The 23,561-nt window shown below is 40.9% G+C and overlaps 1 protein-coding gene across 5 annotated transcripts in view; it reads right to left on the reverse strand.

Moving 5' to 3' along the window:
• The window catches only part of LOC117938623 (receptor-type tyrosine-protein phosphatase zeta-like), a 77,928-nt gene that overhangs the window by 41,247 nt on the left and 13,120 nt on the right, over nucleotides 1-23,561 (reverse strand). For all 5 annotated transcript variants that reach the window (XR_004655450.1, XM_034863344.1, XM_034863343.1 and 2 more), the window contains one exon: nucleotides 2,607-2,675. Coding sequence is in view for 3 of the 5 variants with exons in the window: in XM_034863343.1 (XP_034719234.1) it covers nucleotides 2,607-2,675 (69 nt within the window). In the remaining 2 variants the exon portion in view is untranslated. The remainder of the gene's footprint in view (nucleotides 1-2,606; nucleotides 2,676-23,561) is intronic.

The following is a 23,561-nucleotide window of genomic DNA, read 5'->3' on the forward strand; positions in this document are numbered from 1 at the left end:
GAATATGAATGTAAAAATATGAATATGAATACATAAAGTTACGCATACATCTTTTTGATAGTGTTCTTACTCCATAGTCAGACGGGTGGATGTGCCTGGGAATTGATTGTAAAGATTTGACGAAGGGAAAGAAAACAAACTGCAGGGTGAAAATACATGTGCATCTATTGATATTCACGCTGCTCTGACAAGTACGAGCAGACACAAGGCGGATACACAAGGGCTGGAATTGCTGCTTGTGTGTGAGAGTGTGTGGGAGAATCAGGCTTGATTCATTGCATGAACATGAGTCAATTAAAACGTGGCTCATGCCCAGGTTTCATATTAAATCGCTGTTTGCAAGGATGTTGAGACCCACAATAAGCAATTCAGAAGATGATGTGGCAGTGTTACAATAATTTGATTCTGTTTGGGTTTTTACATTTCATTATCAGTTTTATTAACTAATATATGTAGCAGTTTTACTCAATTTCCAAGAACGTGGAGGTGTTCAGCTCTTACAAATAGCTGAGGAAGCGTGTTCTATGGTATTTATTTTTGGCTTGTAGTCGTCACTTGCACACAAAAAAAATGTTTTATGATGACTATTCTTCTTCGGAGTTGCTGGTAAATTAAAGAAACTTGAAGAAAAAAAAATCTGACAGAATTTCCCTTTTTTAATTTTGGCTCTAGAACAAAGCATCACATATCTGTGTGTCTTTGCAAGCCTCCCTTTTAAGCCGCTGAGAGGTACAGAAGGGCTTTAAAGAACAGATCCACACAACCGTCCTCCCAGAAAAACTCAAATTGTACCAAAGATTATTTCCGAGAAATATTCACAGGGGAAAATCGTTTTATTGTTTTATTTTTTATTAGTGACATCAATTATCCAATTAGCAGTCAGATGCCAGAGGACGTTTAAGCTGGTTGGTCAAAGCGTGGGCTGAAATAATGGCTGGGACACTCTGAGAAATGGTGCATCTATCATGACAGGGCTACGTGGACCTCAGATCTGTTGCCTGCATTATGAGTTACAGACAACATGTGTCTTCTGGAGGGCTCCTAAGAAGCTTTTTTGCCAGGGAGAGCTGTGCGTGATGGGATGGATAGATGTTTATTTGGTTTGTTTGTTGGTGTTTTATTTGTCTATTTCGTTACTCCAGTATTTTGTTGAACGGTCTGGAATATTGTAATCACGGTAGTTACATTAATGTGTTGTCACTGCCGGATGTGAGTGCAGATGTGAGTTGCGCATGTACAACACGTGCGTGCAACAAGATTTCTGTAATGTCAGTACAGTAAAAATGGACCTACTTACGAAGTTTGTTCACTGCTGGCTACAAGTTAGCATCAAACACAAAGGCTGCTAGTTAAATGTTGTTTTGAACGCTTGTTAAATGGCATATTGAACGTTTGTGGAATGGCGTTTTGATTGTTAGCAATCAAACAATAGATGGCTAAAACGTTTTTTTTTCAAAATGATTTCCATCTTCTGTTGTTGTTTGTAATGAGGTAAGTTTATTATTTTACGGATTTCACAAATTTCAGTATTACACGTTATGCCGTAAACCATTTAAATCTGAGCACGCGCGGCTCATATCTGCACTCGACTCGCATCGAGGAGTGACATTGTCATCTTTTCTTGATTTTCGTCTGGGTAGGTGGTGATGACGGAAGTGTGGGGGGGGGGGGGGGGGGGGGGGGGGGGGGGGGGGGGGGGGGATTTCTTCATGTTACATGTTCATGTATCTTGTATGTATCAAAATTAAAAATTGATTATCACAAAAACAAAACCAAGGCATGTGTGAATTATCCCCAGCAGTCGTTTCGGGGTGCAGGTTAAGAAGTTTAATAAATCTGCATTTAGCCTACTGATGACCTGTTGAGCGTGATCGCTCCTCCTGCTTCCCCCAGGCCATTAAGAAGCTAATCTCTCCCTCTGGGACCATTACTGTCCGTCTGTGTACAGTCTTTGTTTCTACTGAGCTTAGCCCAGCGGGGGCTTCGTGCTGAGTTAGCGGATACTATCTAACCATATGGTCCGAGGCAGGTCGTCTCACAGGAGATGTTAACAGATACAATTTGTGTGATTATTCAGACTGACATTTACCAGTCTGATGGAACTGTCCCTTCTACTCTCTGTTTCGGGACATGACTGTGTGATTTCGAAAGGTTAGCAGAGAAAAACTTGACGTTTCAGGCTTAGAGAAACAGTTCCTGTTTGTTTGTAAGTGTAGAGACTTTTTTGCTCTTATTTTGTTCATTAATTATGAAGGAGCGATAAAACATTAGCAGAATATGCTTAGGTTTAATTGCTCCTTTATTATTGATGTACAACATTTTCTGAAAAAGAACATTTTGTAACATTGCAATTCAAAAAAACGGATTTGTAAAGCAAATCTCATTTTTATTATTAATTATTACTCAGTTTTTTAAGTAATAAAAGTTATTTTATTCTGGATTTATTCTCTTTCTCATTATATAGGCCTGCTGCCACATTTTTACAAAAATCTCCGCTCATGTAGAGTACCCCCCAAAAATCTGAAATTGCTGTATCTATGTGGGAAACTGCTAATGCTAGCAATTTCAAAAGAAAATCTGAAAAATAATAAACGGCTCATACAGACCTGAGTAGGACCAGTCGACATCTTCAGGGAGTTTCCTAAGGCCTCGGACCAGCGGCTCTGCTGCCACAACTACAGCCAAGAGAATGAGATGACGGTGATTAGAATCATTTTGCATTAACAAAAAACAACACAATTGTCCAGCCGCTGCGTGCCATATGCTGAGTGACAGGCTTTTCCTATCATTTTAGGGGAAACATATAACCATACCTAGCCTGCCTGGAAATAGACCGACTTCCTTTGGTCAGAGAGGAAAAGTCAACTGTGCTAACACTGTCATACATGATGTCAGTGGCTTGTTTGTTCGTGTACACACGACAGCTTTGGGCATTTTTTCAAGTGCTCCTGCACAGAAGAGTGATTTGGTTCCCTCAACAACCACAAAGACTTAAAGCATTTTTGTCAAAGGTGGAAGATGATTTGTGTGCAGTACATTGACAGACAGACAGACAGACAGACAGACAGACAAACAAACAGACAGACAGACAGACAGACAGACGGTACCAACATAATTGGTTATCACCACACAGTAGACAATTTTACAGGGTGCTGAAGGGAAATGCTGCAGCACACACATGCACACACACAAACATACATGCATGCACAGCTATCTATTACTTGGTGGTAATTTTCACTCAGGGATTGTAGAGGATAGAATGACGTATGAAGTCACAGTTCAGTTAGGATGTGTGTGTGTGTGTGTGTGTGTGTGTGTGTGTGACTAGCCTGATTCACGTACAAGCTGTACATTCATACTAAAATCTCCTCTAGCTGTCTTCTCTTGCTCCATGACATTAAATGACACACACACATAGACATCCCAAGTCTCTCTTCGTCATGCTATTTCCACTTCTCGTCTCTCTTTCAGTTTTCACTTTCTTTATACTCATGTTTCTCTTTTACTCTTCATCCTCCTGCTAACAGGAATGAGTCAATTCTCTTTGTGATAGTCAATACAGTGACTGATATCAGAGAACCACTTGTATTTCTATAAAAGAGCATAATGTATTTATGTCAGCAACCTTATCAAGTGTTACTTGCTTGTGGGAAAGTTTTACATCCAAAGAAATCCCAACATTAACACACTTACCCTGCCAAGATTGAATTTCCATTGAGATGACTCATACTTATAAACATGTCCTTAATGTTTTACATGGAAATATACTTACAGTAAGCCTTTTTGCAGCCAGACATGAACCCTATATGCACGGATATCAACAGTGAAACTGTAAAAAACTACAAAAACACAACCAAATGACATATTTCATGCAATCAGTTATGTCACACGTGGCTTGGACAGGCACAACAGATATCATTTGACAAAGCCTGTTGCTGAGCTATCCTCTATATAGAGGAGAGCAGGAAGGAACGTGAGTCACATAATACATGTATACAATATTTAGAACACATCGGAAAGGGGACCGGCATTCAAACAACACAAAACATTCTTTCTTCTCTGATCACGCACAGAAAAACCAAACACCTATCGTCCGAGAAGATGGAAACCTTGTGTAGAGTCTGATTTAGGTCATGGACAATTACCACCATAGCCACTGTATTAGGTTTATCCATGTAGCACAGATGAACACAGTATAATCCCAGTGTTTACTGTATACAGAAGCCGGATTATAACATTGGAGAAATCCCTGCATGTGCGATAGGATACACTCAGTCAGCAGAAGGTCAGCATTAGGGCTGATCTTCTGATTCAGATTCAGTCTCATTCCCAAAATTCAGCCTTGGTGCAGAATTAGAGCCGCTAGAGCCAGTCCCACAATGAGCTTTCCTTAGGACTAGCCATTTCTGAGTCTGTGGCTTTTGAGGATGAGGGGTCGCGTGCGTGCGTGCGTGCGTGCGTGCGTGCGTGCGTGCGTGCGTGCGTGTATCCTTGACCAACGTTTTAAAAGCCATGACGTCTCTGGTTTACACGTATCACCATTTCTAGCCACCTGATGACCATAGGCAGGCTGGGGGAACTCATATTAATGTTATAAAACCTCCTAAAGTGACATTTTCATGACATGGGACCTTATAGCTTGGGCTCATTCAACCCCTACCTTCTCCATCACATGAAATGTGTTGTTGAACTCGTAAAGCCGTGCATCAACTCTGAAAACAAAACTCTTCTGTATCACCTGTAACATGTTCTGCAATCATGAATATTCAACAAACCCTGATACAGATGCAGCCCCTGAGGGGTTCAATGTTGTACCTCACAATTGCTACACTCACTTTTGTTTCTTTCTAAAAAAAAAAAAAAAAAAGACTGATGCTAAAGGTTAAAAACAATTTTTGTTTCTTTTCTGCTTTGGGAGGTTATAGGGAGCTCAGTGCTGAATGGTCAAACAAAGAGCTAAAATACAGACTGGATCTTTAAAAAAGCTAAAAAAGATGAGAAGGAGTCTGAGCAGTGACTCATGGCTTGGTGGCTAATAGTTATGGAAGTTCATACTTGTTTTTCTTTTTTTAAGATTATTTTCCTGGGCATTTTCGGCCATTAGCTTGACAAAACAGCAGAAGATGTGAAAGGTGAGAGAGGGGGGAGAAGGACCAAGGGGGTAAGCTATTCTCCTATGGCGCCATTTTGATGCTAACAAGCCATCACCTGCCATTAGAAAAGAAAAGAAAATACATTTTGGAAATAAGAAATTGATTTGAATATTTTGAATAGATAATGGCATATGACCAAAGTCTGTTATTGTGCCAAACTGTACTGACAGGAATGACAAATACTAGACCAATATATTATAAAGCAACAATCATGGTTGGACCAGACTGACCTGACCACATGTAGCTTGCTATTCTCTTTTATATCCGTGTAATCAGCGGATTGTAAAACAAAACTTAAGAGGAAAAAAAAGGAGGAGGAAAAGAGGAAAAAGAAAGGAGGAACTTCACAAATATAACATTTATTAGGCGACAAAAAACAGGATTATGACAGGAAGAATGACAGCACATAAGTCTTGTTTCCCAGGGTGATGTGTATGAGATTACACTGTTATTCAAATTGCCATCTATAATAATATACAGTGGCTTGAGAATGTTTACGCACACATATTAAAGTTGATTAAAAAGAAGAATAAAAAAACATCTTTTGGAAATTGATCATAATGCCTTAATTTTAAAGAAATTAGGAAAATCAAACCTTTTAAGGACACCAATTTTTCTTTGTGAATGAATAATGAAATAAATGTTTTTCCTTAATATACCAGGGACATTAGTATGCACACCCCTATTTTAAATTCCCATAGAAGCAGACAGATTGATCCAGGATAGTACGCAACCTGATAAAGTTCCCTTTGGCTTTTGTAATTAAATTACCCTGTCCCCCCCCCCATCATCACATACCCTTGATGATTACATTCATGTTAGCACGAAAGGAGGAAAGCCTGATGTGAAAAATGAAAGAAAACAAGCAAAAGGGGAAAGAGTGAAAAATGGAGTTGACTGTGGGCTTGTAGCATCAATAATAGCTTCATTAACATCACACTACAGCGGATTTGTATCTAATTTGCCCTTGGCAAACGCATACAAACAGAAGGATCACCTGTTGTTTCAATGTGATTTTTGAGAGCTTATTAGAGAACAGAATTTCCGTTTGAAAAGGAAATGTATTTGGGAGATTTCTTTGGACTAAAATAGGGAAACTATACGCTTGAAATTGATTTTGAATTCACTCTAATGAATGAGAACACCAAAATCAGAGAGTGGAATTGAATTAAAATGCATTTGAAAGAGCTTGAAAATTATAATACACATTTTGAAGTACATAATAAATTTACTGTGTGTATGTAACATGTTCTCCCCACGTGGTCACTGTGGCCAGAGACAGTTTCCTACTCTTCATCTTACCTATCTTCCAACTGCATCTGGCCCGAGTCCAGAAAAACTAAAATGAAACCACAAACCACAACCTCTTTCAGGGCAGTCAGCTGATGCATCCTGATGTAACTGTAAAGTAAAAGCTTCTTTGAAAAACTAAGTGAAGCTGGACTCACAGGAATGAGCTGGCAGAGTCCATTTTCCAACAGTGATGGATTACACCTTTTAACCAACCACTGTGTCTTGAGCAGGTTGATTTAATTAAATGGCGCAAAGGCGCCGGAAGGGGGAATGTGAGAATATGAAAGTCGCCAAGTCTCACATGTTACTGTATACTAATGTATTTAACATTTGGTGCTCTTAACTTGAAGGACAACGCTCTAAATCTAAATTAACTTTAGCTTCTCATAACACTCGTAAACAGTCAAATGGATTGAGACCAGGTACTAATCATGCATCTGCAAAACATTTATGTAACAGAGAATGTATCAAAAGTACACCTGCCAGGGTGCCCTCTTGGCTTAGGGCTTAGAGTCCAGCCAGGAACCTTTGTTGCATCTTTTTCTCCTGCAATTCTTGTCATCTCCATTCAACTACTCCCTACTGTAAGAAAAGCATTAAAAAATGCCCCTAATTTCTGTTAGTAGTAATGAACAGGTTACCCCAATACGAGAATGCACTCAAACGCGCCTGATTCCTGTGTACTGCATTGTGCAATGTTTTCTTTCCTCCAAAATAGTAACATCTTGCTTATCAGATATCTTCCTATCTTTGTATGTGTGCACATAAAGGGAGTTAGACTGGTTTTTGCATTGCTCTCAATGTACTAACACAAAAATAGCACCAGTGACCAATAGGGCTGGGTATCGTTTAAAAAATGATGCTACCAGTACCATACCAGCACCCTTAAAGAGATACCAATAGAGCAATATTACACATTTGATACTTTTTTTTTGAATTAATTTTTTTTACGTTATTTGATACCCATCATTACATGAATGGAAGTATTCAGTTGCGAAAAATGCTACCACATCTCCATTAAATTGCTGATTGGCTGCAAGCAAAAACTATACAAATCGTCTTTTTTTTTTATGTGGGTATAAAAAGAATCAAATGCCGGTATTGTTTGACTGGAGATTGTGTTAAATGTATGGGTAGGGGGAAAAAATTGATAGATCATTGTATCGCAATATTTTCTGTGGCATTACTTTATCGATACACAGATGCCAAGTATCGATCTTTTATTATGTATGTGTTGGTCAGTTTTTCTGCTGGACAATCCCATTTTGCGGCAATAAAATTGATACGAACAAACAGTGAAATGTATCTTTTTAGATGAAACAGATGTTGACAAAAGTTTCCTTTTGGGTTCCAAATTTGAAATTGGGAAACTTTTGAAGTTGGAAAAAAGGTAAGAAATTGTAATTTATAACAGACAGTTGCAATATTTTTCTCGCAATAATATGGTTTTGTGGCATGACTATCGTGATGATATCGTATCATGAGTTCTCTGGTGATTCCCACCCCTAGTTATTTGGGCTTATGATATTGTCTCATATCAGTTTCAGGCCCCTGAATTGTAATCAAAATCTTATCCTGACAGACTTTGTAATCAGCCATCATCATCAGCCAATATTGTATCGTCCAAAGAATCAATATAACATAATACAACTTGTGATGTACACCTCTATTGAATGGATGGATATGTCCACATATTGGGTACGTACACAAAACATATTTCTTTTACATGGAAACGTTATTTCAACGTTAATTCTACAGCCAGGAGAACCTGCACACATTTTGATTGAGTGAAAAGTAGTAAGAGCCACATACAATAGCTGTCAGTCATTGGAGGAATCAGTGGAATGAGATGAGGCAAAGAGCCAGGAGCAAAGAGACACCGGAGCTCAGCTTTAAGAGCACAGCGGATGGAGATGGGACGATTGCTGCAGTCTGGCCATGCATGAAGCTCACAGCTGAATCACTGTATTATTCCACCTATTGCACTCTATCTGCTTTATCCGATTTCCCAGGAGGTTTCAGAGACCTGACATTAAAAGTTTAGGAGACTGCGGTGGCAACAAGACATTTATATGGATGTTTTATTCACAGAAAAAAAGGTCAACAGACTTGCGGTTTTCCAACAGTGTTCTGCTTCATCATCGCACACTCATACCTATTGGCTCTTCGATGCTGAATCAAGGGCAGGCTGAGAGACAACAGATGGGGCAAAGGACTGATTTCTATATATCTATATATTCTATATATTCTAATATGTAACTAAATTAGCTTCAGTCCAATTTGTACTTTGCCCTGTGTACTGGCACGAGTGAGGATCACTCCACAGCTGTCATTGTGAGACTGAATAATGAGGCAAAATGAAAAGCTAAATGAGAATGTGTATCAGCCAGACACCTGATATTCTGACTACAAGCTTCACTCATACTAAAGTGGCAGTCACTGAGGATAATTTACTTCAAGAGCGCCGCTCATACACACGTAACATGGCAAAACATGTTGAGGCAAAGCACAAGTGAAGAGTGTTTGCTCCCACTTGGCAGTCAGGTGGATGCTGAAATCCCTATCAGGGAAAATGACCTATGATCTGATCTTATAGGCATGTTCATTAAATGATGTGGTGGGGGGGTCAAGCCCTTCAATGACAAAATGCAAACACAAGTTTCAATGATACCCCACTTTTTTTTGTTTTTTTAATATTTGATGTCGGCATTTTCTCAGCATTAGGAATTTAATGTATGTGTATATACATAGATACATGGTCGTTTTTATTGTTAGTGGTGGAGTTAGTGACTCCGCTACTATTTTGCCAAGCCTACATTCCCACAAGGGAGCCACAGGAAATGATGGATACTGATTGATACTCCAGTGTTAGTGTTTGTAGTGTTTATCTTAAATGTCAAGCTCTCGGTTGTTTACTGTTCACTCTCCTAACAGAGCTGTATCAGAGCTGTAATTAGTTAATGACACTGCTAATGTAAACCCAACATTTCCTAATGCTGATGGTTCACTAAAAGCATTCAACTGGCCAAGGACACGGTGGCTTTTATTGTGAAGCCGTCAGAGAAAACGCAATGTATTTGTCACCAAAATAAGAGCTGACCCGGTCCGTCTGATGGAATGTCTGCTGTGGTGTTAAACCGCACTTAACACGGGAGTTTCCAGATCAAATACAACGGATGTCTTAAGGGTTACCACTGTAAGCCAGGCATTTACAAAAAAAAACATGTGGACAAAGATCATAAAGGCATGGGTTTTGAAACTGCAACCATCTACTCTCACTTTCCAGACAAGCTAGTGTTTCTCCTCAGATCCTCTTACATCTATCCATCAAGTTCCACTCCAGGAGGGATTTTGTGATGAAGTGTTGAAATTTACTGTTTTGTTGAATCCACTTGGCTTTGACCTTTGCCCTCCTTCTTCAGTTACCGATATCTTATGTTTCATAGAAGGCCTTTCAACAACCCAGAAGGAGGGGGCATGAACTTTCATTCAAGTGTAGATGTATGGGCAAAGAAATATAGCTATCTGGTGTAGTATACTTTATGAACCTTCGAGCGTGTATTTTTCATCCTTAATATTAAAAACTGCAATAAAAGTCTAATAATGACTAGATAAAAAAATGTATGCTGTGTATATATATTTTTTTTACAACATGCAGCAGCAGCCCTAGATGGCAGTGTTTGGCGACGCTGCGGGGAATATTCGGTTATTAGTGTTAGGGTAAGTGAAACAGTCCCGCCTGAACATTAATGAATAGAACTATGGTGGATAACAGGACTCCGGAGGCTGATTTAGCCAAAATCCTTAAGATGGAGAACGCGTTCATCTGCTGCATTTTACACCAACGCAAACTGATATTTAACAATAGATGTGATTATCGTTCTATTAAATGAAGCCCTGTGTTCCTCTGGGGGACTTGTTTAGTCCACAAGAGTGAACGTGTTGGTATGGTTCAGTGAATGTATCTGTGGAGGGTTTTGCTCTGAAGGCTGATAAACGAGTTTGTGTGTTTTCTAGAAATATGCACAGTTGGGGAATAACTAAAGTTATAAGGATTCATTATTCGCAGATCATTTATACCTATACCAAATAGGGAAGCTAATTTTATTTTCCGATCAATAGCCAACGCTCTTTAATGTCATAGTTGTATGTTTCTGTTTCCTGTTTTATGTTTAAGTCTCCGTTTTCTCCCTTGTCTATGACTTTGTTGCAGTATTTTGCCATGTCGGTTAGGAGGCCAAAGCAACCAGCCTTCCAGCTGGAAGAAAAAAGCCTAGTACATCTACTAACAGCTCCCCTGACCTGTCTGCCAGCTCATCAGCTACCTCTCTTTAGCCCAAACTCATGCTCTCCAGTGGACCGCAGCATGTGTTGACCAGTGGCCCGGAGCACGTGCTGTCCAGCAGACCGGAGTCCGCGCTGTCCAGCGGACTGGAGCCCGTGTTGTTGAAGCCCCTGGTAACGTGCAGCTTTCCTGAGTCTCAGCAGACATGCAACCTTCCAGAGTCTTAGGTGACATCCAGTCGTCCAGATTCTCAGCTACCGTCCAGCCGTCCAGAGTCTACGGTGACCACTTTCCCAGAGTCTACGCTGACCTTTCTCCCAGAGTCCATGCTGACCATTCTCCCAGAGTCCACGCTGACCATTTGCCCAGACCCCATGCAGATCGTTCTCCCAGAGTCTGCGCTGACCAGTCTCATAGTGCCTCAGCTGACCATTGTCCAAGAGACTTTGCCTTGGCCAGGCACCCCAGAGGTTTTGCTATGGTCCGGCATCCCAGAGACTTTGCCTTGGGCAGGCACCTCAGGGGATGCGCCGTTGCCCGGCACCTTAGAGACTTTGCCTTTGTTCAGTGCCACAGAGACTCCTGCTCCTTGTGTTTTTGTCGGTGGTCAGACCTGACCCCATTGCCTGGTTGACGGACCCCCCTACTTCTGTTCCTGTCACCTTGTTGGATGACGCAGGCCCAGCTGACCGTCGCCCGCCTTCAGCCCAGTTGAACCTTCGCCTGTCTTCCGCCCAACTGACTGATTCACCTTTGCAGAAAACCTCCTAAAGGGAATCGTCTTTGCAGACAACATCCTGAAGGGATTTGCCTTCGCAGACAACTTCCTGAAGGGATTCACCTTTGCAGCCATCATTCTGAGAGGCTTTGCCCTTACCACTGGCCGCCTCAGAGCCCTCGCCGTCAAAAAAAACGTCAGCATCATGATAGTGGTGGAGGAAAAGTCCTGGGGTTTACAAAAGTCATTGGGGTTTATCCTCTGGGCCCAGTTTTTCTAAAATAATCCAGTGGGATTTCAGATCACGGATTAGATCAAATCTTGGAAATGAGTTTTTCAAAAGCAAAAGAGGGATTCCAAACAATATCAGATCACATAATCCAATTTTACCTTTGACCAGGATCAAACCTGCCCTTTGGGTTTTTTCAAAACTTTAAACTCCGTTTGGGATCTATCTGGTCCAAAAAACAGGATTATCCTAATAACATCAGAAGGGTGGATTCAGTTGTGATTTTTGGAACCAAATAACATCAGAGAGGTTTTTTAAGTGAATTATCATAAAATAAAGGTTTACTGATGATATATACATTTTGTCATATTTGAAGTATACATGAGGCATCTAATGAGATAGGGACTATTTCATAGTGTTGTTTTTGTTTTGCTATTTAACATTATGACAAAATAAGGAATGTCAAATGTTCCTGTTTATTCCAGTGGTTCTGTTTGTTAAAGGTCCCATGGCATGAAAATGTCCCTTTATGAGGTTTTTTAACATTTATATGAGTTCCCAGCCTGCCTATTGTCCCCCAGTTGCTGGAAATAGTGATAGGTTTTAACCAAGGCCTGGGTATCCTGCTTTGGCTTTGATAAAATGAAAGCTCAGATGGGCCGATCTGGAATCTTGCCCCTTATGAGGTCATAAGGACAGAGGTTACCTCCCCTTTCTCTGCCCAGAGAATTTGGTCCACCCGTGAGTGAGAGAGAGACATCATGGCTTTCAAACGAGCACAGTGGCAATCGGTCAAGGCCAGACCCCCAGCCTCCACCTTGCCCTCCCTCTCCTCCTCCTTAGAAGCTACAGACTCAGAAATGGCACATACTAAGGAAAGCTCATTGTGGGACTGGCTCTAGTGGCTGTAATTGTGCACCAAGGCTGAATTTTGGGAAATAGACTTCAGATACAGTATTTGGGGACTACTAAGAACTATATAAAAGCATCCAAAGAGCACCATATCATGAGACCTTTAAAATTAAAACAAACAATAGCTACTTGTGGCCACCAGTATTTTTCCTACCTGTTCTTTGCTAAATGAGTAGGCTACATTGTTTGTTCCATCATTTTGATACAGATTAAATGTCTTGAAAAACTTGGCCCTGGTGACCAGTTTTTTAAAAGTTTTCACCAGGGTCAGAATAATCCTGTGTTTTGGGGGTTCAAATAGATGCAAAGTAGAAATAGAAGTTTTGAAAAACCCAAAAGGCAGGTTTGATCCACAACAAATGTAAAATCAGATTACAAGATCTGATACCACCCGTGATCCAAAATCCCACTGGATTACTTTTGAAAAACTAGTCCCTGGTGACCAGGAAACATACTATTTCCTCCTCTTTGAGCAGAGCTCAGCACACTGGAAGCCCTCTGTCAACACATAATGAGTAGCATTCCTACTGTGGACTGCAAATTAAACTAACTGCTGTTAAATATATTTTGCAAAGTGAAAGGACTCCAAGACGACTGGTGCCATAACTGAACACTGCTGAACACACAACATCCATGTCACATAAAACGTGACACCTGTTGACCTCACAAACGCACCCACTCATCTACACACATTTGTACATACACATACCTCCAGGGGCCAGACTATAACTTATATAGCATTCAGCTGTGTTGAGTGTCAGCTGGTTGAGTTAGTACGCTTGACTTTTATTTTCTCTCATTTACTGTCTTACGGTCTCTGTAGCCTTATCTTATGTGATTTGCTGCTGGTCATATCAGAAACTATGCACAGGACTGTTAACAACATAGACGCACAAAGAAAAAGCAGGGAAGAGAGAGGATCTATAATTTGTTGTCTGGGTAGTGAACATTTTTACTCAAATGTCGATAGGACAGCAGGCACCATCATTAGTTCCCAATCTAAGTCTAATTAACCATTTAATTCAATCCCCACAATGTCCTGTAGAGGAGATGGAGATTTTTTTTTTGTGGATGAGAAATAAGAATAGTAAAGCCTTATCTCCATTTTCGTCCAATAAGAATAACAATATATATTGAATTATAAAAAATGTTGCTTAGTGCAGATAGATAGATTTGTCCATATGCATGAGCGCAGGCATTTTGGGGCCCTTTACGGCTCCTTTGTGCCTTAGTACTAGTACCGCAGCATAGGAGATGTCTCCCATTGATCTCCTCTGTCCGGCTGAATGAACGAAGCCTCACAGGGAAGTCCAGGTTATGACTTAATGAGATTAGGCTCCGTATTAAATGGAGGATATTTTGTTTGAGTGCTAAACAAACCTTGCATTGTTCCAAAATGACACAGCAGCATTAAAGCTGCAATATAAAACCTTATCAGACAAGTCTATCACAGGGATCTGTGTGTGTCTGGCACTCTAATTGTTCTAGTGGGTTAGGGTGTCAGTTTTGGGAGTGTGTATGTTGACCGTGAGAATTTGGGGCCCTGTGTTGGAGGTGGTAATACAGTTGAACAGCTGGAGGGGGTGCATGTACACAAACACACACACACACACACACAGTGTCAGGTAGCACCCACTTTGTCCAGCCAGATGGGGTATCACCAATTCCTTTGCAGCCCTTTGGCTCCAAACGTCTAATAAAACCAAACTGTCTTGTTATTTAAAACTCTACTCAGCTTTAACCAAAAACATGCTCAATGCTGACAACAGAAACATTATAGCTGTAGTAGACCGGAGGTCTGTTACTTAAACCTTTTTCAGAGGCAGAACTTGGGACAGCTGCAGATTCACCAATTTCTCTACTAGATTGGTGCATTTGTACCACATTTATTATTGCACTCATTATAAAGACCCAATTTTGATCCTTGGTTTATTGTAAGACATTACACAACAGTATGCCAGCAGTAAAAAGAACAAAAGATCGTACTGCTCATAGAACTGCGGTTAAAGAAATGAATAACCGCCAGCAATTTGAATGAATAATACCCACACTGATGGCGTGAGTCAGCGAGTGATGAAAGCACGGCTGCACAGGGCATCTTTTTGCCTCTTTCAGCTTCAGTTTGGAAGTGGAGCACGCCTTAAGTGCTGCATTTGAAATTCTGTATTTTGTCCATGCTGAGATTCAAAGGGAGCTGTGCAGATCCTGTGCAAAGCTTCCCACCACAAAAGTCCTCTCCGACGCACCTCCCTCCATGGATACAAACAATATACTACAGGACGAAATACAAAATAGAATAGGAAAGCCACAACGCATGTGTCTTCTTTATCCAGAGCTATCCAGCTGTTTGGGACGACTGTACAATAACTCCACTAATGTTAATGTAAAAAAACTGATTTAGAAAAAATGTATACTCAGCATTACCAGAAGGATTTGGATACAACGTCATCGCTGTCTAAGTGGAACTGAAAAGGAAAAGGTTCACACTTAATTTTCAATGTTTTTGTTCAATAAGCAACAAGAGAGCTCTTGCCTTTTGGGTCTTTTTCTTAGGGCTTCACATTAATGCTGTTATGCCAGTAAAAGTGTGGTTCTTCCTCAGATACACCTGTATTGTATTTATTTCGAGCTGTTCAGGTCCAAACTGATAAAGCCAGGCTTGGGTTAAAGTCAGGTGTTGAGGGGATGAATGAACCTTTTACCCTGTAGCGGAGATATTTTTGTTGAGCTGTGACAGTTGGAGACCCAGCGGGGGACTGACCTCAAATCTTTGCTTCGGGCTAAAAATCAAACCAGGCAAGCAGGACATATCTTATCAAGAAGCTAGGAGTAAGTGACGCTCAGAGACACCTGAGACTAAGAAAATACTGCACAGCGTCTGTGTCTGAAACCGCCGACCGGCATACTTCAAACACTCAGTTTTAAGTATATTGTGCAGATAACGCAAAACGTCAGTGCCCTGAAAGACCCCGGATGACCCTCCAAAAATGGTCAAAAAGTTCAATTTGGAACGATGGACCCTTCTTGCACTAAATGGGCGTCATCTTGACAAGGCAGAAAGGATCAGGGAAGTTGACCGGCAGCTGATTGGATAAACGTGTCACGTGGGTCTGGCTTCTCCTGGATTTTACAACCAAGCTTAACGGCGGCCAGATGGCGGCTCGTTCGGAATACAATTTCAAATTGTACAAAAAATATTCACCGAAACCTGTTTCTGAAAACATTTAGGCAATTAATAGGCCAGACAGTTGCTGAATCTGTCTGTTTCATTGATCGACAAAGGCCAGTTTAATAGATTTTTGTCCGATTTTGAGAGGCGGAAAGCTGAGCCGCTCGTCATTTCCAGTAAGTGTATTAAGTGTTCCATTGAAAGTGGTCACTACGGCAGTAAGTGGTCAGTGCACATTAACAGTGTACTGACGGAGATGTGCGGAATGAGACACAGCCAGAATGTGTGTGTGTGTGTGTGCGAGTGTGAATGTGGTTAGTAATCCTGTAGCATTTCAGTGAAGCAGGGCTAATTAAACTAATACAGCAGCTTCTGTAGAGGGAAAATAGAGCACTGAACACTATTTACCAAAAAGACCAGAGCTTGGAGTCTCCTGCTGTCATAACCAGTAGAAAAAGAACACAAAAAAAATTAAACAAAAGAAAAGAGAAAAACATTTAATTATCTGACTTAAAGGGCTTGAAGGATTTATTTTGCTGTCGGATTTTCTGTCCTAGCTTTAATATTTGAAGTTTTGAGTTAAACGAGCGAGAACAAAAATACTGTTATATATTGTAGATTATACTGACTAATTCATATGCTGACAGTTTAGCAGTAGAACTTAAAAAAAAATCCCTGAACCAGCTTATTAACATGTGTTAAAGCTGTGGATGATGCCCTTTCATTGAAGAATCTAGGCAACATGGTTTCCATCAGCATTCAGCCTGAATCAGCGGAGTTTCCATGACAACAGTTTACAGCGTCATGACAACGGAGGAGGCCCGCGATGGCGCGTGGAACACCCTGACTTCCTGTTGGCTTTCTGCTCCGACTCTCTCCATTGCCATGGATACAAAACAATCACCTCTCTGCTCTATCTTTCAGTACGGGGTTACGCCCCCAATTCCTCACTTGTTTGGCACGCCCTCACACACACAGGCATCACAGTGCTAATTTAGAACGTGCGTGTGTGTATGCATCTGGGAAGGAAGACTACTCATAGCGCCCACCATAAGATTTCTATTGAAATGTGTGTGTGACTGAAAGGGGTCGGCTGGTGTGGGTGGGGGTAAATTAACTTTCAATTGGTCACAGCGGCAGCCACCCCCACCAAAAATGACCTTTCTCACTGGGAAGAAAAAAGTTTGTTCTTTGCTGAGATCCAGTTAACTTCCACTCCACTCGCCTCTGAATTCCACGCTTGACAGAGCAATAGACAAGCCTGTATTAACTTTCAAATCAATTGGTTTTGGTTCCCGCTTAACTTCATTCATTCATAACAAACCTGCAGCTCATCTGATGAAAGCCCTGCAAATAAATTGCAACTTTTCCTGGAGAAGAAAGGGCTATACGTTGAGAAATCTTCTGTCTTTGTTTTTCTCTTTGAACTCTCTTTGAAGCAACTCTGAAAGACGTCATCCAATTCAATTTTATTTATAGAGCGCCAAATCACAACAACAGTTATCTCGCTGCACTTTTCATAAAAGAGCAGTTCTAGACCGTACTCTGTACTCTGTGGGGTTATTACCAGAAACCCAACAATTTATCAATTAAAGTCATCAATTAAAGCTTAAGAATTAAAAATAAACGGCCTACATCCAAATATCCAGATGTCCGTGTGCTTAATTGACCTACTGGAGTTATGGAATTTGCAACACGTCAGTCAAACTGCTCGATAGTGTAGTGCTCAATATTTTCCACCTCCTGCTTCTGCTCCGATTACCTCACTTTACCTTCTACATAACCAGGTTTGATGGAATTTGCTTTTGGTGCAGCACGGTAAGTAAGTTCAGTTCACACCATGAGCAACAGCATGAAACAGCACAATAGCACAAGTATAACACGGAGCAGCAGAGTGTATCCTAGGGTGAGCCTCTAGGCTGCCATGATCTTCTTCACCCTGGGGTGTTGGTCTATAGCTGTTACAAAAAGGAATGTGAATCAGTGTTTGCAAGGGTTGGGTCAACCACAGTAGCACCACGACAGAAAGAACAATACTATACTGCAACAGAGTAACCCCATCTTCAGTCATGAGTCCTGCCCTGCTCCATAGCAGGGAAACAGGAATATGGATGAAATAGTTCCATAAGCAGACTACAGCTGCGTTCCGATCCACAGTGTACATATGGCGTTTTTCCACTGCATGGTATTTCCTCGACTTTACTCGCCTTTTGGGGTTTTCCATTACAACAAAAAAGTCCCTGGTACCTGCTAACAGGTACTTTTTTGTATTACTATCTCAGGTTCCAAGCAAGCTGAGACGATACCAAAAAGTTATGTGAAAACTTGCAGACTACCGATTGGTCGGAGAGAGTAGTCACTAATCATTGTGACATCATTGCTAGAAACAGATGAGGGGGGGGGGGGTCCTGAACAAAACTGTCGTCTTTACCGGTAAATACTTTTAGGTCATGGCAGTTTCCTGCTATGATGACCGCCAAGCATGCCTCATGCATGCGGCGGTACTAAATCTGCAAGGGAAAAGGAGAACGGGGCACCGCGGCCGAGTTGAGCCGAGGCCAGTCGAGCAGGTACCATTAATGGAAAAACGCAAATAGTCGGTTCCCCCTACACACTGCTCCCTGTTCAGGGGATGTCGATTAAGGGGAACTTTTTTGACAAAATATGTCCATGAGTGACACCTTGCAACATCACTAACGCAGATATCACTTCCTCTATGCGTTACCCTAACTGAAATATTGGAACAAAAACTAATGCCATTACAAAACTTATTCTAATGAAATGTATGTTATGTGAATGTATGTTATGTGAATAAGTATGTTTCAATTAATTAACAAAATGCACAATGTGGTTTTAGCGAGGCGCACTGACTGATGGGGAGTCTTGCTTGTGAGCTTCAGGCGAAGCAATGAAACGTTGTTCAGTTGTTCCCTACACAGTTCCCATTGAACTGAGCATTTCTGCTCCCTATGGTTAGGAAGCTTAACATGGCAGAACACCCTTTGCAGTCCACTACGCAGGGAACTACTAGGGGATCGGAACACACCCCATGTAACCAGATTCACCATTCTCATTTAGATCAAAGTCGTCTGACTAGCATGTCTACAACTTCACACAAATAATCTTTCCTTAAAAGCTGAAGTATGTGCGTGTCTGCATGTGTATTCCTGTTAGTATGTGTTTGAATCTCATTTGACCATCTGTGGGCCAGCTGAGTAGTTATAAGGTTTTTTTCTTCTCCGGTAGTATCAGTCCTTCGTGCCAGCCTTTTTAAGAAAAAAAACAACAGTGGCTTTTGTATGTGGGCACCGACAGAAACAGACGGCGATTGTCAGCTTCTGTAACTTCAGACAGACCTCCTCAACTGGAGAGACCACAGAGAGAGCATTGGCATTTTGTCGTTTCAGTGACTTAGTTTCATTCCTTCTCTCCTTTTCACCTTTTGTCTCTTGTGATCCTGCCATCATCCTACCTTGTGCTGATCATCCCTCCTTAATTTCTCAAGTCTAAAATGTTGAATCTAGAGACAGATTATTATTTAACACTTAATACAGCACAGCATGTTCCCAAAAAAAAGCCCTACGTTTCTATAACAATCGAACCAGCAACCTCAGCCACCTTACGTAACACTCTAAATGCCTTCCAGAAGATACAGTCCGACAATGTGCGCTAATACAAATCTAAACAATATTGCAGTCCCCTTCTCTCTGGGAACACTGTTGCTTTCCTACTTGGTCAGAATCATAAACTAGTTATCTTCTAATATACTCCCAACCTAAACATACAGTAACGGGCTTCAAATGGGACTTTGATGATGTGGTAAAGTAGCGTGGGATCATGGGAGTTGTTGTCTTCATCGTTGTGATGAAAATCAGACATGATTGATGCAGAAATCCTGTTCACAGATGACAGGTAAATTCAACGTTCAGTCACGTTAATTTACACTATGACATTTCATTCTAATGAAATAGCCGCAAGTAACTACTGTAATTTACAGTATGCTATGTTGTAAGTTCAATTGTGGTGTTATTTGAGGTCAAAACAATCTAAAAAATAACTTGTATCATCTGGTGTTTCCCCGGTAGTCAGAACAACTATAGGGGGTAAAAGAGGGTGTGACACCAATGCCAGGCGACCCTGCAAAAAGGACCATTCAATTAAATGAAAGTACATATTTCTCTGGGTTTGCACGCGTTACAAACATTTGGAAAGGAAGTCCACAACTCAACAAAAAATATAATAAAGGTCTAGTCATTTGTACGCCTTTATATCTTTAACTGCCATGTCCATGTCTTCCACTGCCATAATCAATTTACAATATTACGGACGCCAAACTCCTGTTACACACACACACACACACACACACAGTACTGTACCTTCAATAGTCAGTGTACCTGATTAAAACCAAAAAAGGTTTGGTAGAGGAAAAAGTCAGGGAATTGGAGAATTGATCAAAAAAGCTCAACTTTTGAACAGTCTTCCTGTTTCAAATGCATATATTAAACAACACTTCCTTTCCAGTTGAAAATTGAAAATCTCTCCGTTTCATATCAAATTCTAACTTCCTGTATAGCCTTGAAAAATGGCTCTGCAGTGTTCAGCTCGCTCCTTTATAGAGGACAGCAGCTGCTGTTATCATGGCTTCACAGCAGTTACAATGGATACCAATACAGACCCAAAGTCAAAGAGACTTGTCATGCAACTCCTGCGGGATAACCCACTTCCCCACTGTTGATCCTTATGACCAGTGTGTTCCAAGCCATAGTTATTCCACATCATAGCTACATTTGTATGGCACCTTTCTACCTTACAAGACAATGTGCTTCACAATTTGCAGGGGGGACAGGAAAGCGGATTGAATTGTCAACCTTGTGGTTGAATGACGACGTGCTCTTCTTTACAACCTCATAACTCAGAAACGCCATCAGAATTGGTTGCTTCATCAATTTTCAACAGTGGAAAAGTGAATTATGTGGCAGACATTTACATTTGAAAAGTTTGGATGCTTTTATTTTGCCACATGATTCTGGGTCGCCATTAAAAAGCTGGCTAATGTTGCTGCTCTCCACAAAGGAGCAAGCTGTAAACTCATCAGATGAAGTATTTGGTACGGAAATGCTAGATCTGGTGTCAAGCATTCCTTTTAAAAGTCAAATCAGGCTAAAGTGAGGAAGTAAAAAAAAGAAGAATAGTTTCCTTAATGTCCTATACTCAAACTAGAAATATTTTAAAAACAATTCATCAGTGCAAGCACCTCAGGCTGTATGAGAAACGGATTAACCTCGCAGTCAAGGTGATAAATTCCCTAATTTAATATTTCACCAGTATGACGTTTACATTTCTGTTGAGTCTTGGCTTATATAATGTAAGAGAGCTTTCCCCTTAGTATGCCTTTCCCCTTTGAGATGTTCTACCAATCACTGCCAATGAGGCCAACTACAGTAACTACTGACAAAACTTTTGAGTGACAGAAGTGTTTCCCTGCGCCGAGTTCCCCGTCCAGGCTGCTCAGCATCAAAAGAGATTGGGCTGTCCTCGTGGCACAGACCAGCTTTAAAATAACTGTGATCGCACGCTGCCACAGTAAGAGCAGACTGCAGCTAAGTGGATTAAAGAATAAGAGCACTTATGAATAAAATGCCCTAGATGGAGAGGCTGAAAGAGAGGGGGAGAGACGGAGGGAAGGAAGACAAAATATCACAGTAGGACGTAGGCAATCAATTATTCAATGTAACATCTGTGGTTTTTAGCAATTGCCATAACTGTAGTGACTATAACACACTTCTATGGGTCCACTCACAATACACCCATGTACTCAAAATAGGACATGTATAACATTTTTTTGCTCCATTTGGAGGATTTAACAATCCTCATGTGTTTGGAAATTACATATATTTGTATTATGTCGCAATGAAACTTTTCTCTACAATATCATCATCTCCAAAATTTGTATTTCAAAAGACAAAGAGAACCTGATTATATCTATTTTTCAAGCTAAAAACCAGACAGTTAAGAAGGCTTTGTGAAATCTTTCTAACAAGATTTATTCCCCATCAGTGGAGATTTTTATTTGGCTGGTTTACAGAATTTGACTCAATCAGGCTGTGTGTGTGTGTGTGTGTGTGTGTGTGTGTGTGTGTGTGTGTGTGTGTGTGTGTGTGTGTGTGTGTGTGTGTGTGTATGTGTGTGTGTGTGTGTGTGTGTGTGTGTGTGTATGCATGCTTGTAAGTTAGCGCACATAATCTCATTTTAAGCATTGGGGTTTAAGCAAGAAAGAGGGAGACACGCAATTCAAACTTGCATGCTATTGACATGCACACAAGAAATTAGGAAGAATAGAAATAATGAAATAAAGAGTGGTTCATCTAAAATAAGTCAACACTTTTGCAAGGTCTGTATGAGTGTGTGCTTCAGTGTAAGCATGAATCCACAGAAATGTAGCGTGTTAGTACCAATGTAACAGGCCTGTCGCCTAAGAGTCATATCAGGATATTTAAGACTTCAGAATTGGTCAATTCTGGCAAAGTGTTTTCCTAAAATGCAGCAAGTGATAATCAGCAAGACCCTCATTACCGTGGTATTTAACTCACTTGTAAACAATGATGTTTTAGGGTGCCGGATAGCTCAGTGGGTAGAGTGTGCATTCATGCGTACAGGATCGCTCCTCACTGCGGCAGGCTAGGGTTCCACTCCGACCTGCGGCCCTTTGCTGCATGTCATTCCCCCTCTCTCTCCCCTTTCATGTTTTTTGCTGTCCTATCAAAATAAAGGCTAAAAGTGGCCAGATTAGCTCAGTTGGTAGTGCAGGCGCACATATACATAGAGGTTTATTCTTTAATGTAGAGGTCCAGGGTTCGAGTCTGACCTGTGACGATTTCCCCTTTCTCACCTAGCTGTCCTGTCCATTAATGGCAGCAAAGCCCCAAAAAATAGTCTTAAAAAACAGTGACATTTTAGTTAGCGAAGTGTCAAACCAATCCATCAGATCGATACCCTCGTTACTGACCTTATTAAACGAATGACGTAACGGCCAGATGAGACAGAACAAAAGTGTGTATCCCTGAGCACTAATGAACATGTTGAATGCTTTTCTGTCATCATAAAACTTTGAAGTATTTTAAACCCTGTATTGTTTCCATCAGTGTTTACTTCCACTCTTATCTTTCTCTTTCATTGCTTGTTATCGGTAAAGAAAACGTCTGATCGCTGTATCCACCAATGTTAGTTTTTAGAGACTTTAAGAGGTTACGATGACTGCGATGTAGAGGCTTGTTTTATTCACTGTTAAAATCTCCTGGACCTATCACTCTGGATGTTAATTATTAAATACTTAGCTAGCATAGACTAATTTGGAATTTAGGGTCAGCAATGTTTTGTCTCATCCTTACAAAGTTTGTTTTAGTGCTGTCAGTTAAACGCGTTAACGCCGTTAACGCAAACCTGCGTAAGATTAACGTTCTTTTTGGCCTAGCAAACTGCTGTTGCAACAGCTTGTATTGTTAGAACAGCTACAACCCCCCACCGGATCTAGCTAGACTGGAAACAGAACAACAGGCACACCGCACACACCCCGTTTGGGCTCGCAAGCCGGCCAAAGAGTAGTAACGTTACGTTTTGAGTGGATGGTGAGAGCGAGACGCCAATAAGATTCTGGATGAAAAGTTTACTTTTTAAAAGTTGCCAAATGGTTCCATTGAAAATAACCAAAGTGATCTGTGTGTTTGGTCGTTTTGAACCGGGCTTTCATCGCAGCACGTCCGGTGACCACTTGATGGCCAAGCACACAGCTGATGCCAATTCTC

The sequence above is a fragment of the Etheostoma cragini genome, chromosome 23, assembly GCF_013103735.1.
Source record: "Etheostoma cragini isolate CJK2018 chromosome 23, CSU_Ecrag_1.0, whole genome shotgun sequence".
Classification (NCBI taxonomy): domain Eukaryota; kingdom Metazoa; phylum Chordata; class Actinopteri; order Perciformes; family Percidae; genus Etheostoma; species Etheostoma cragini.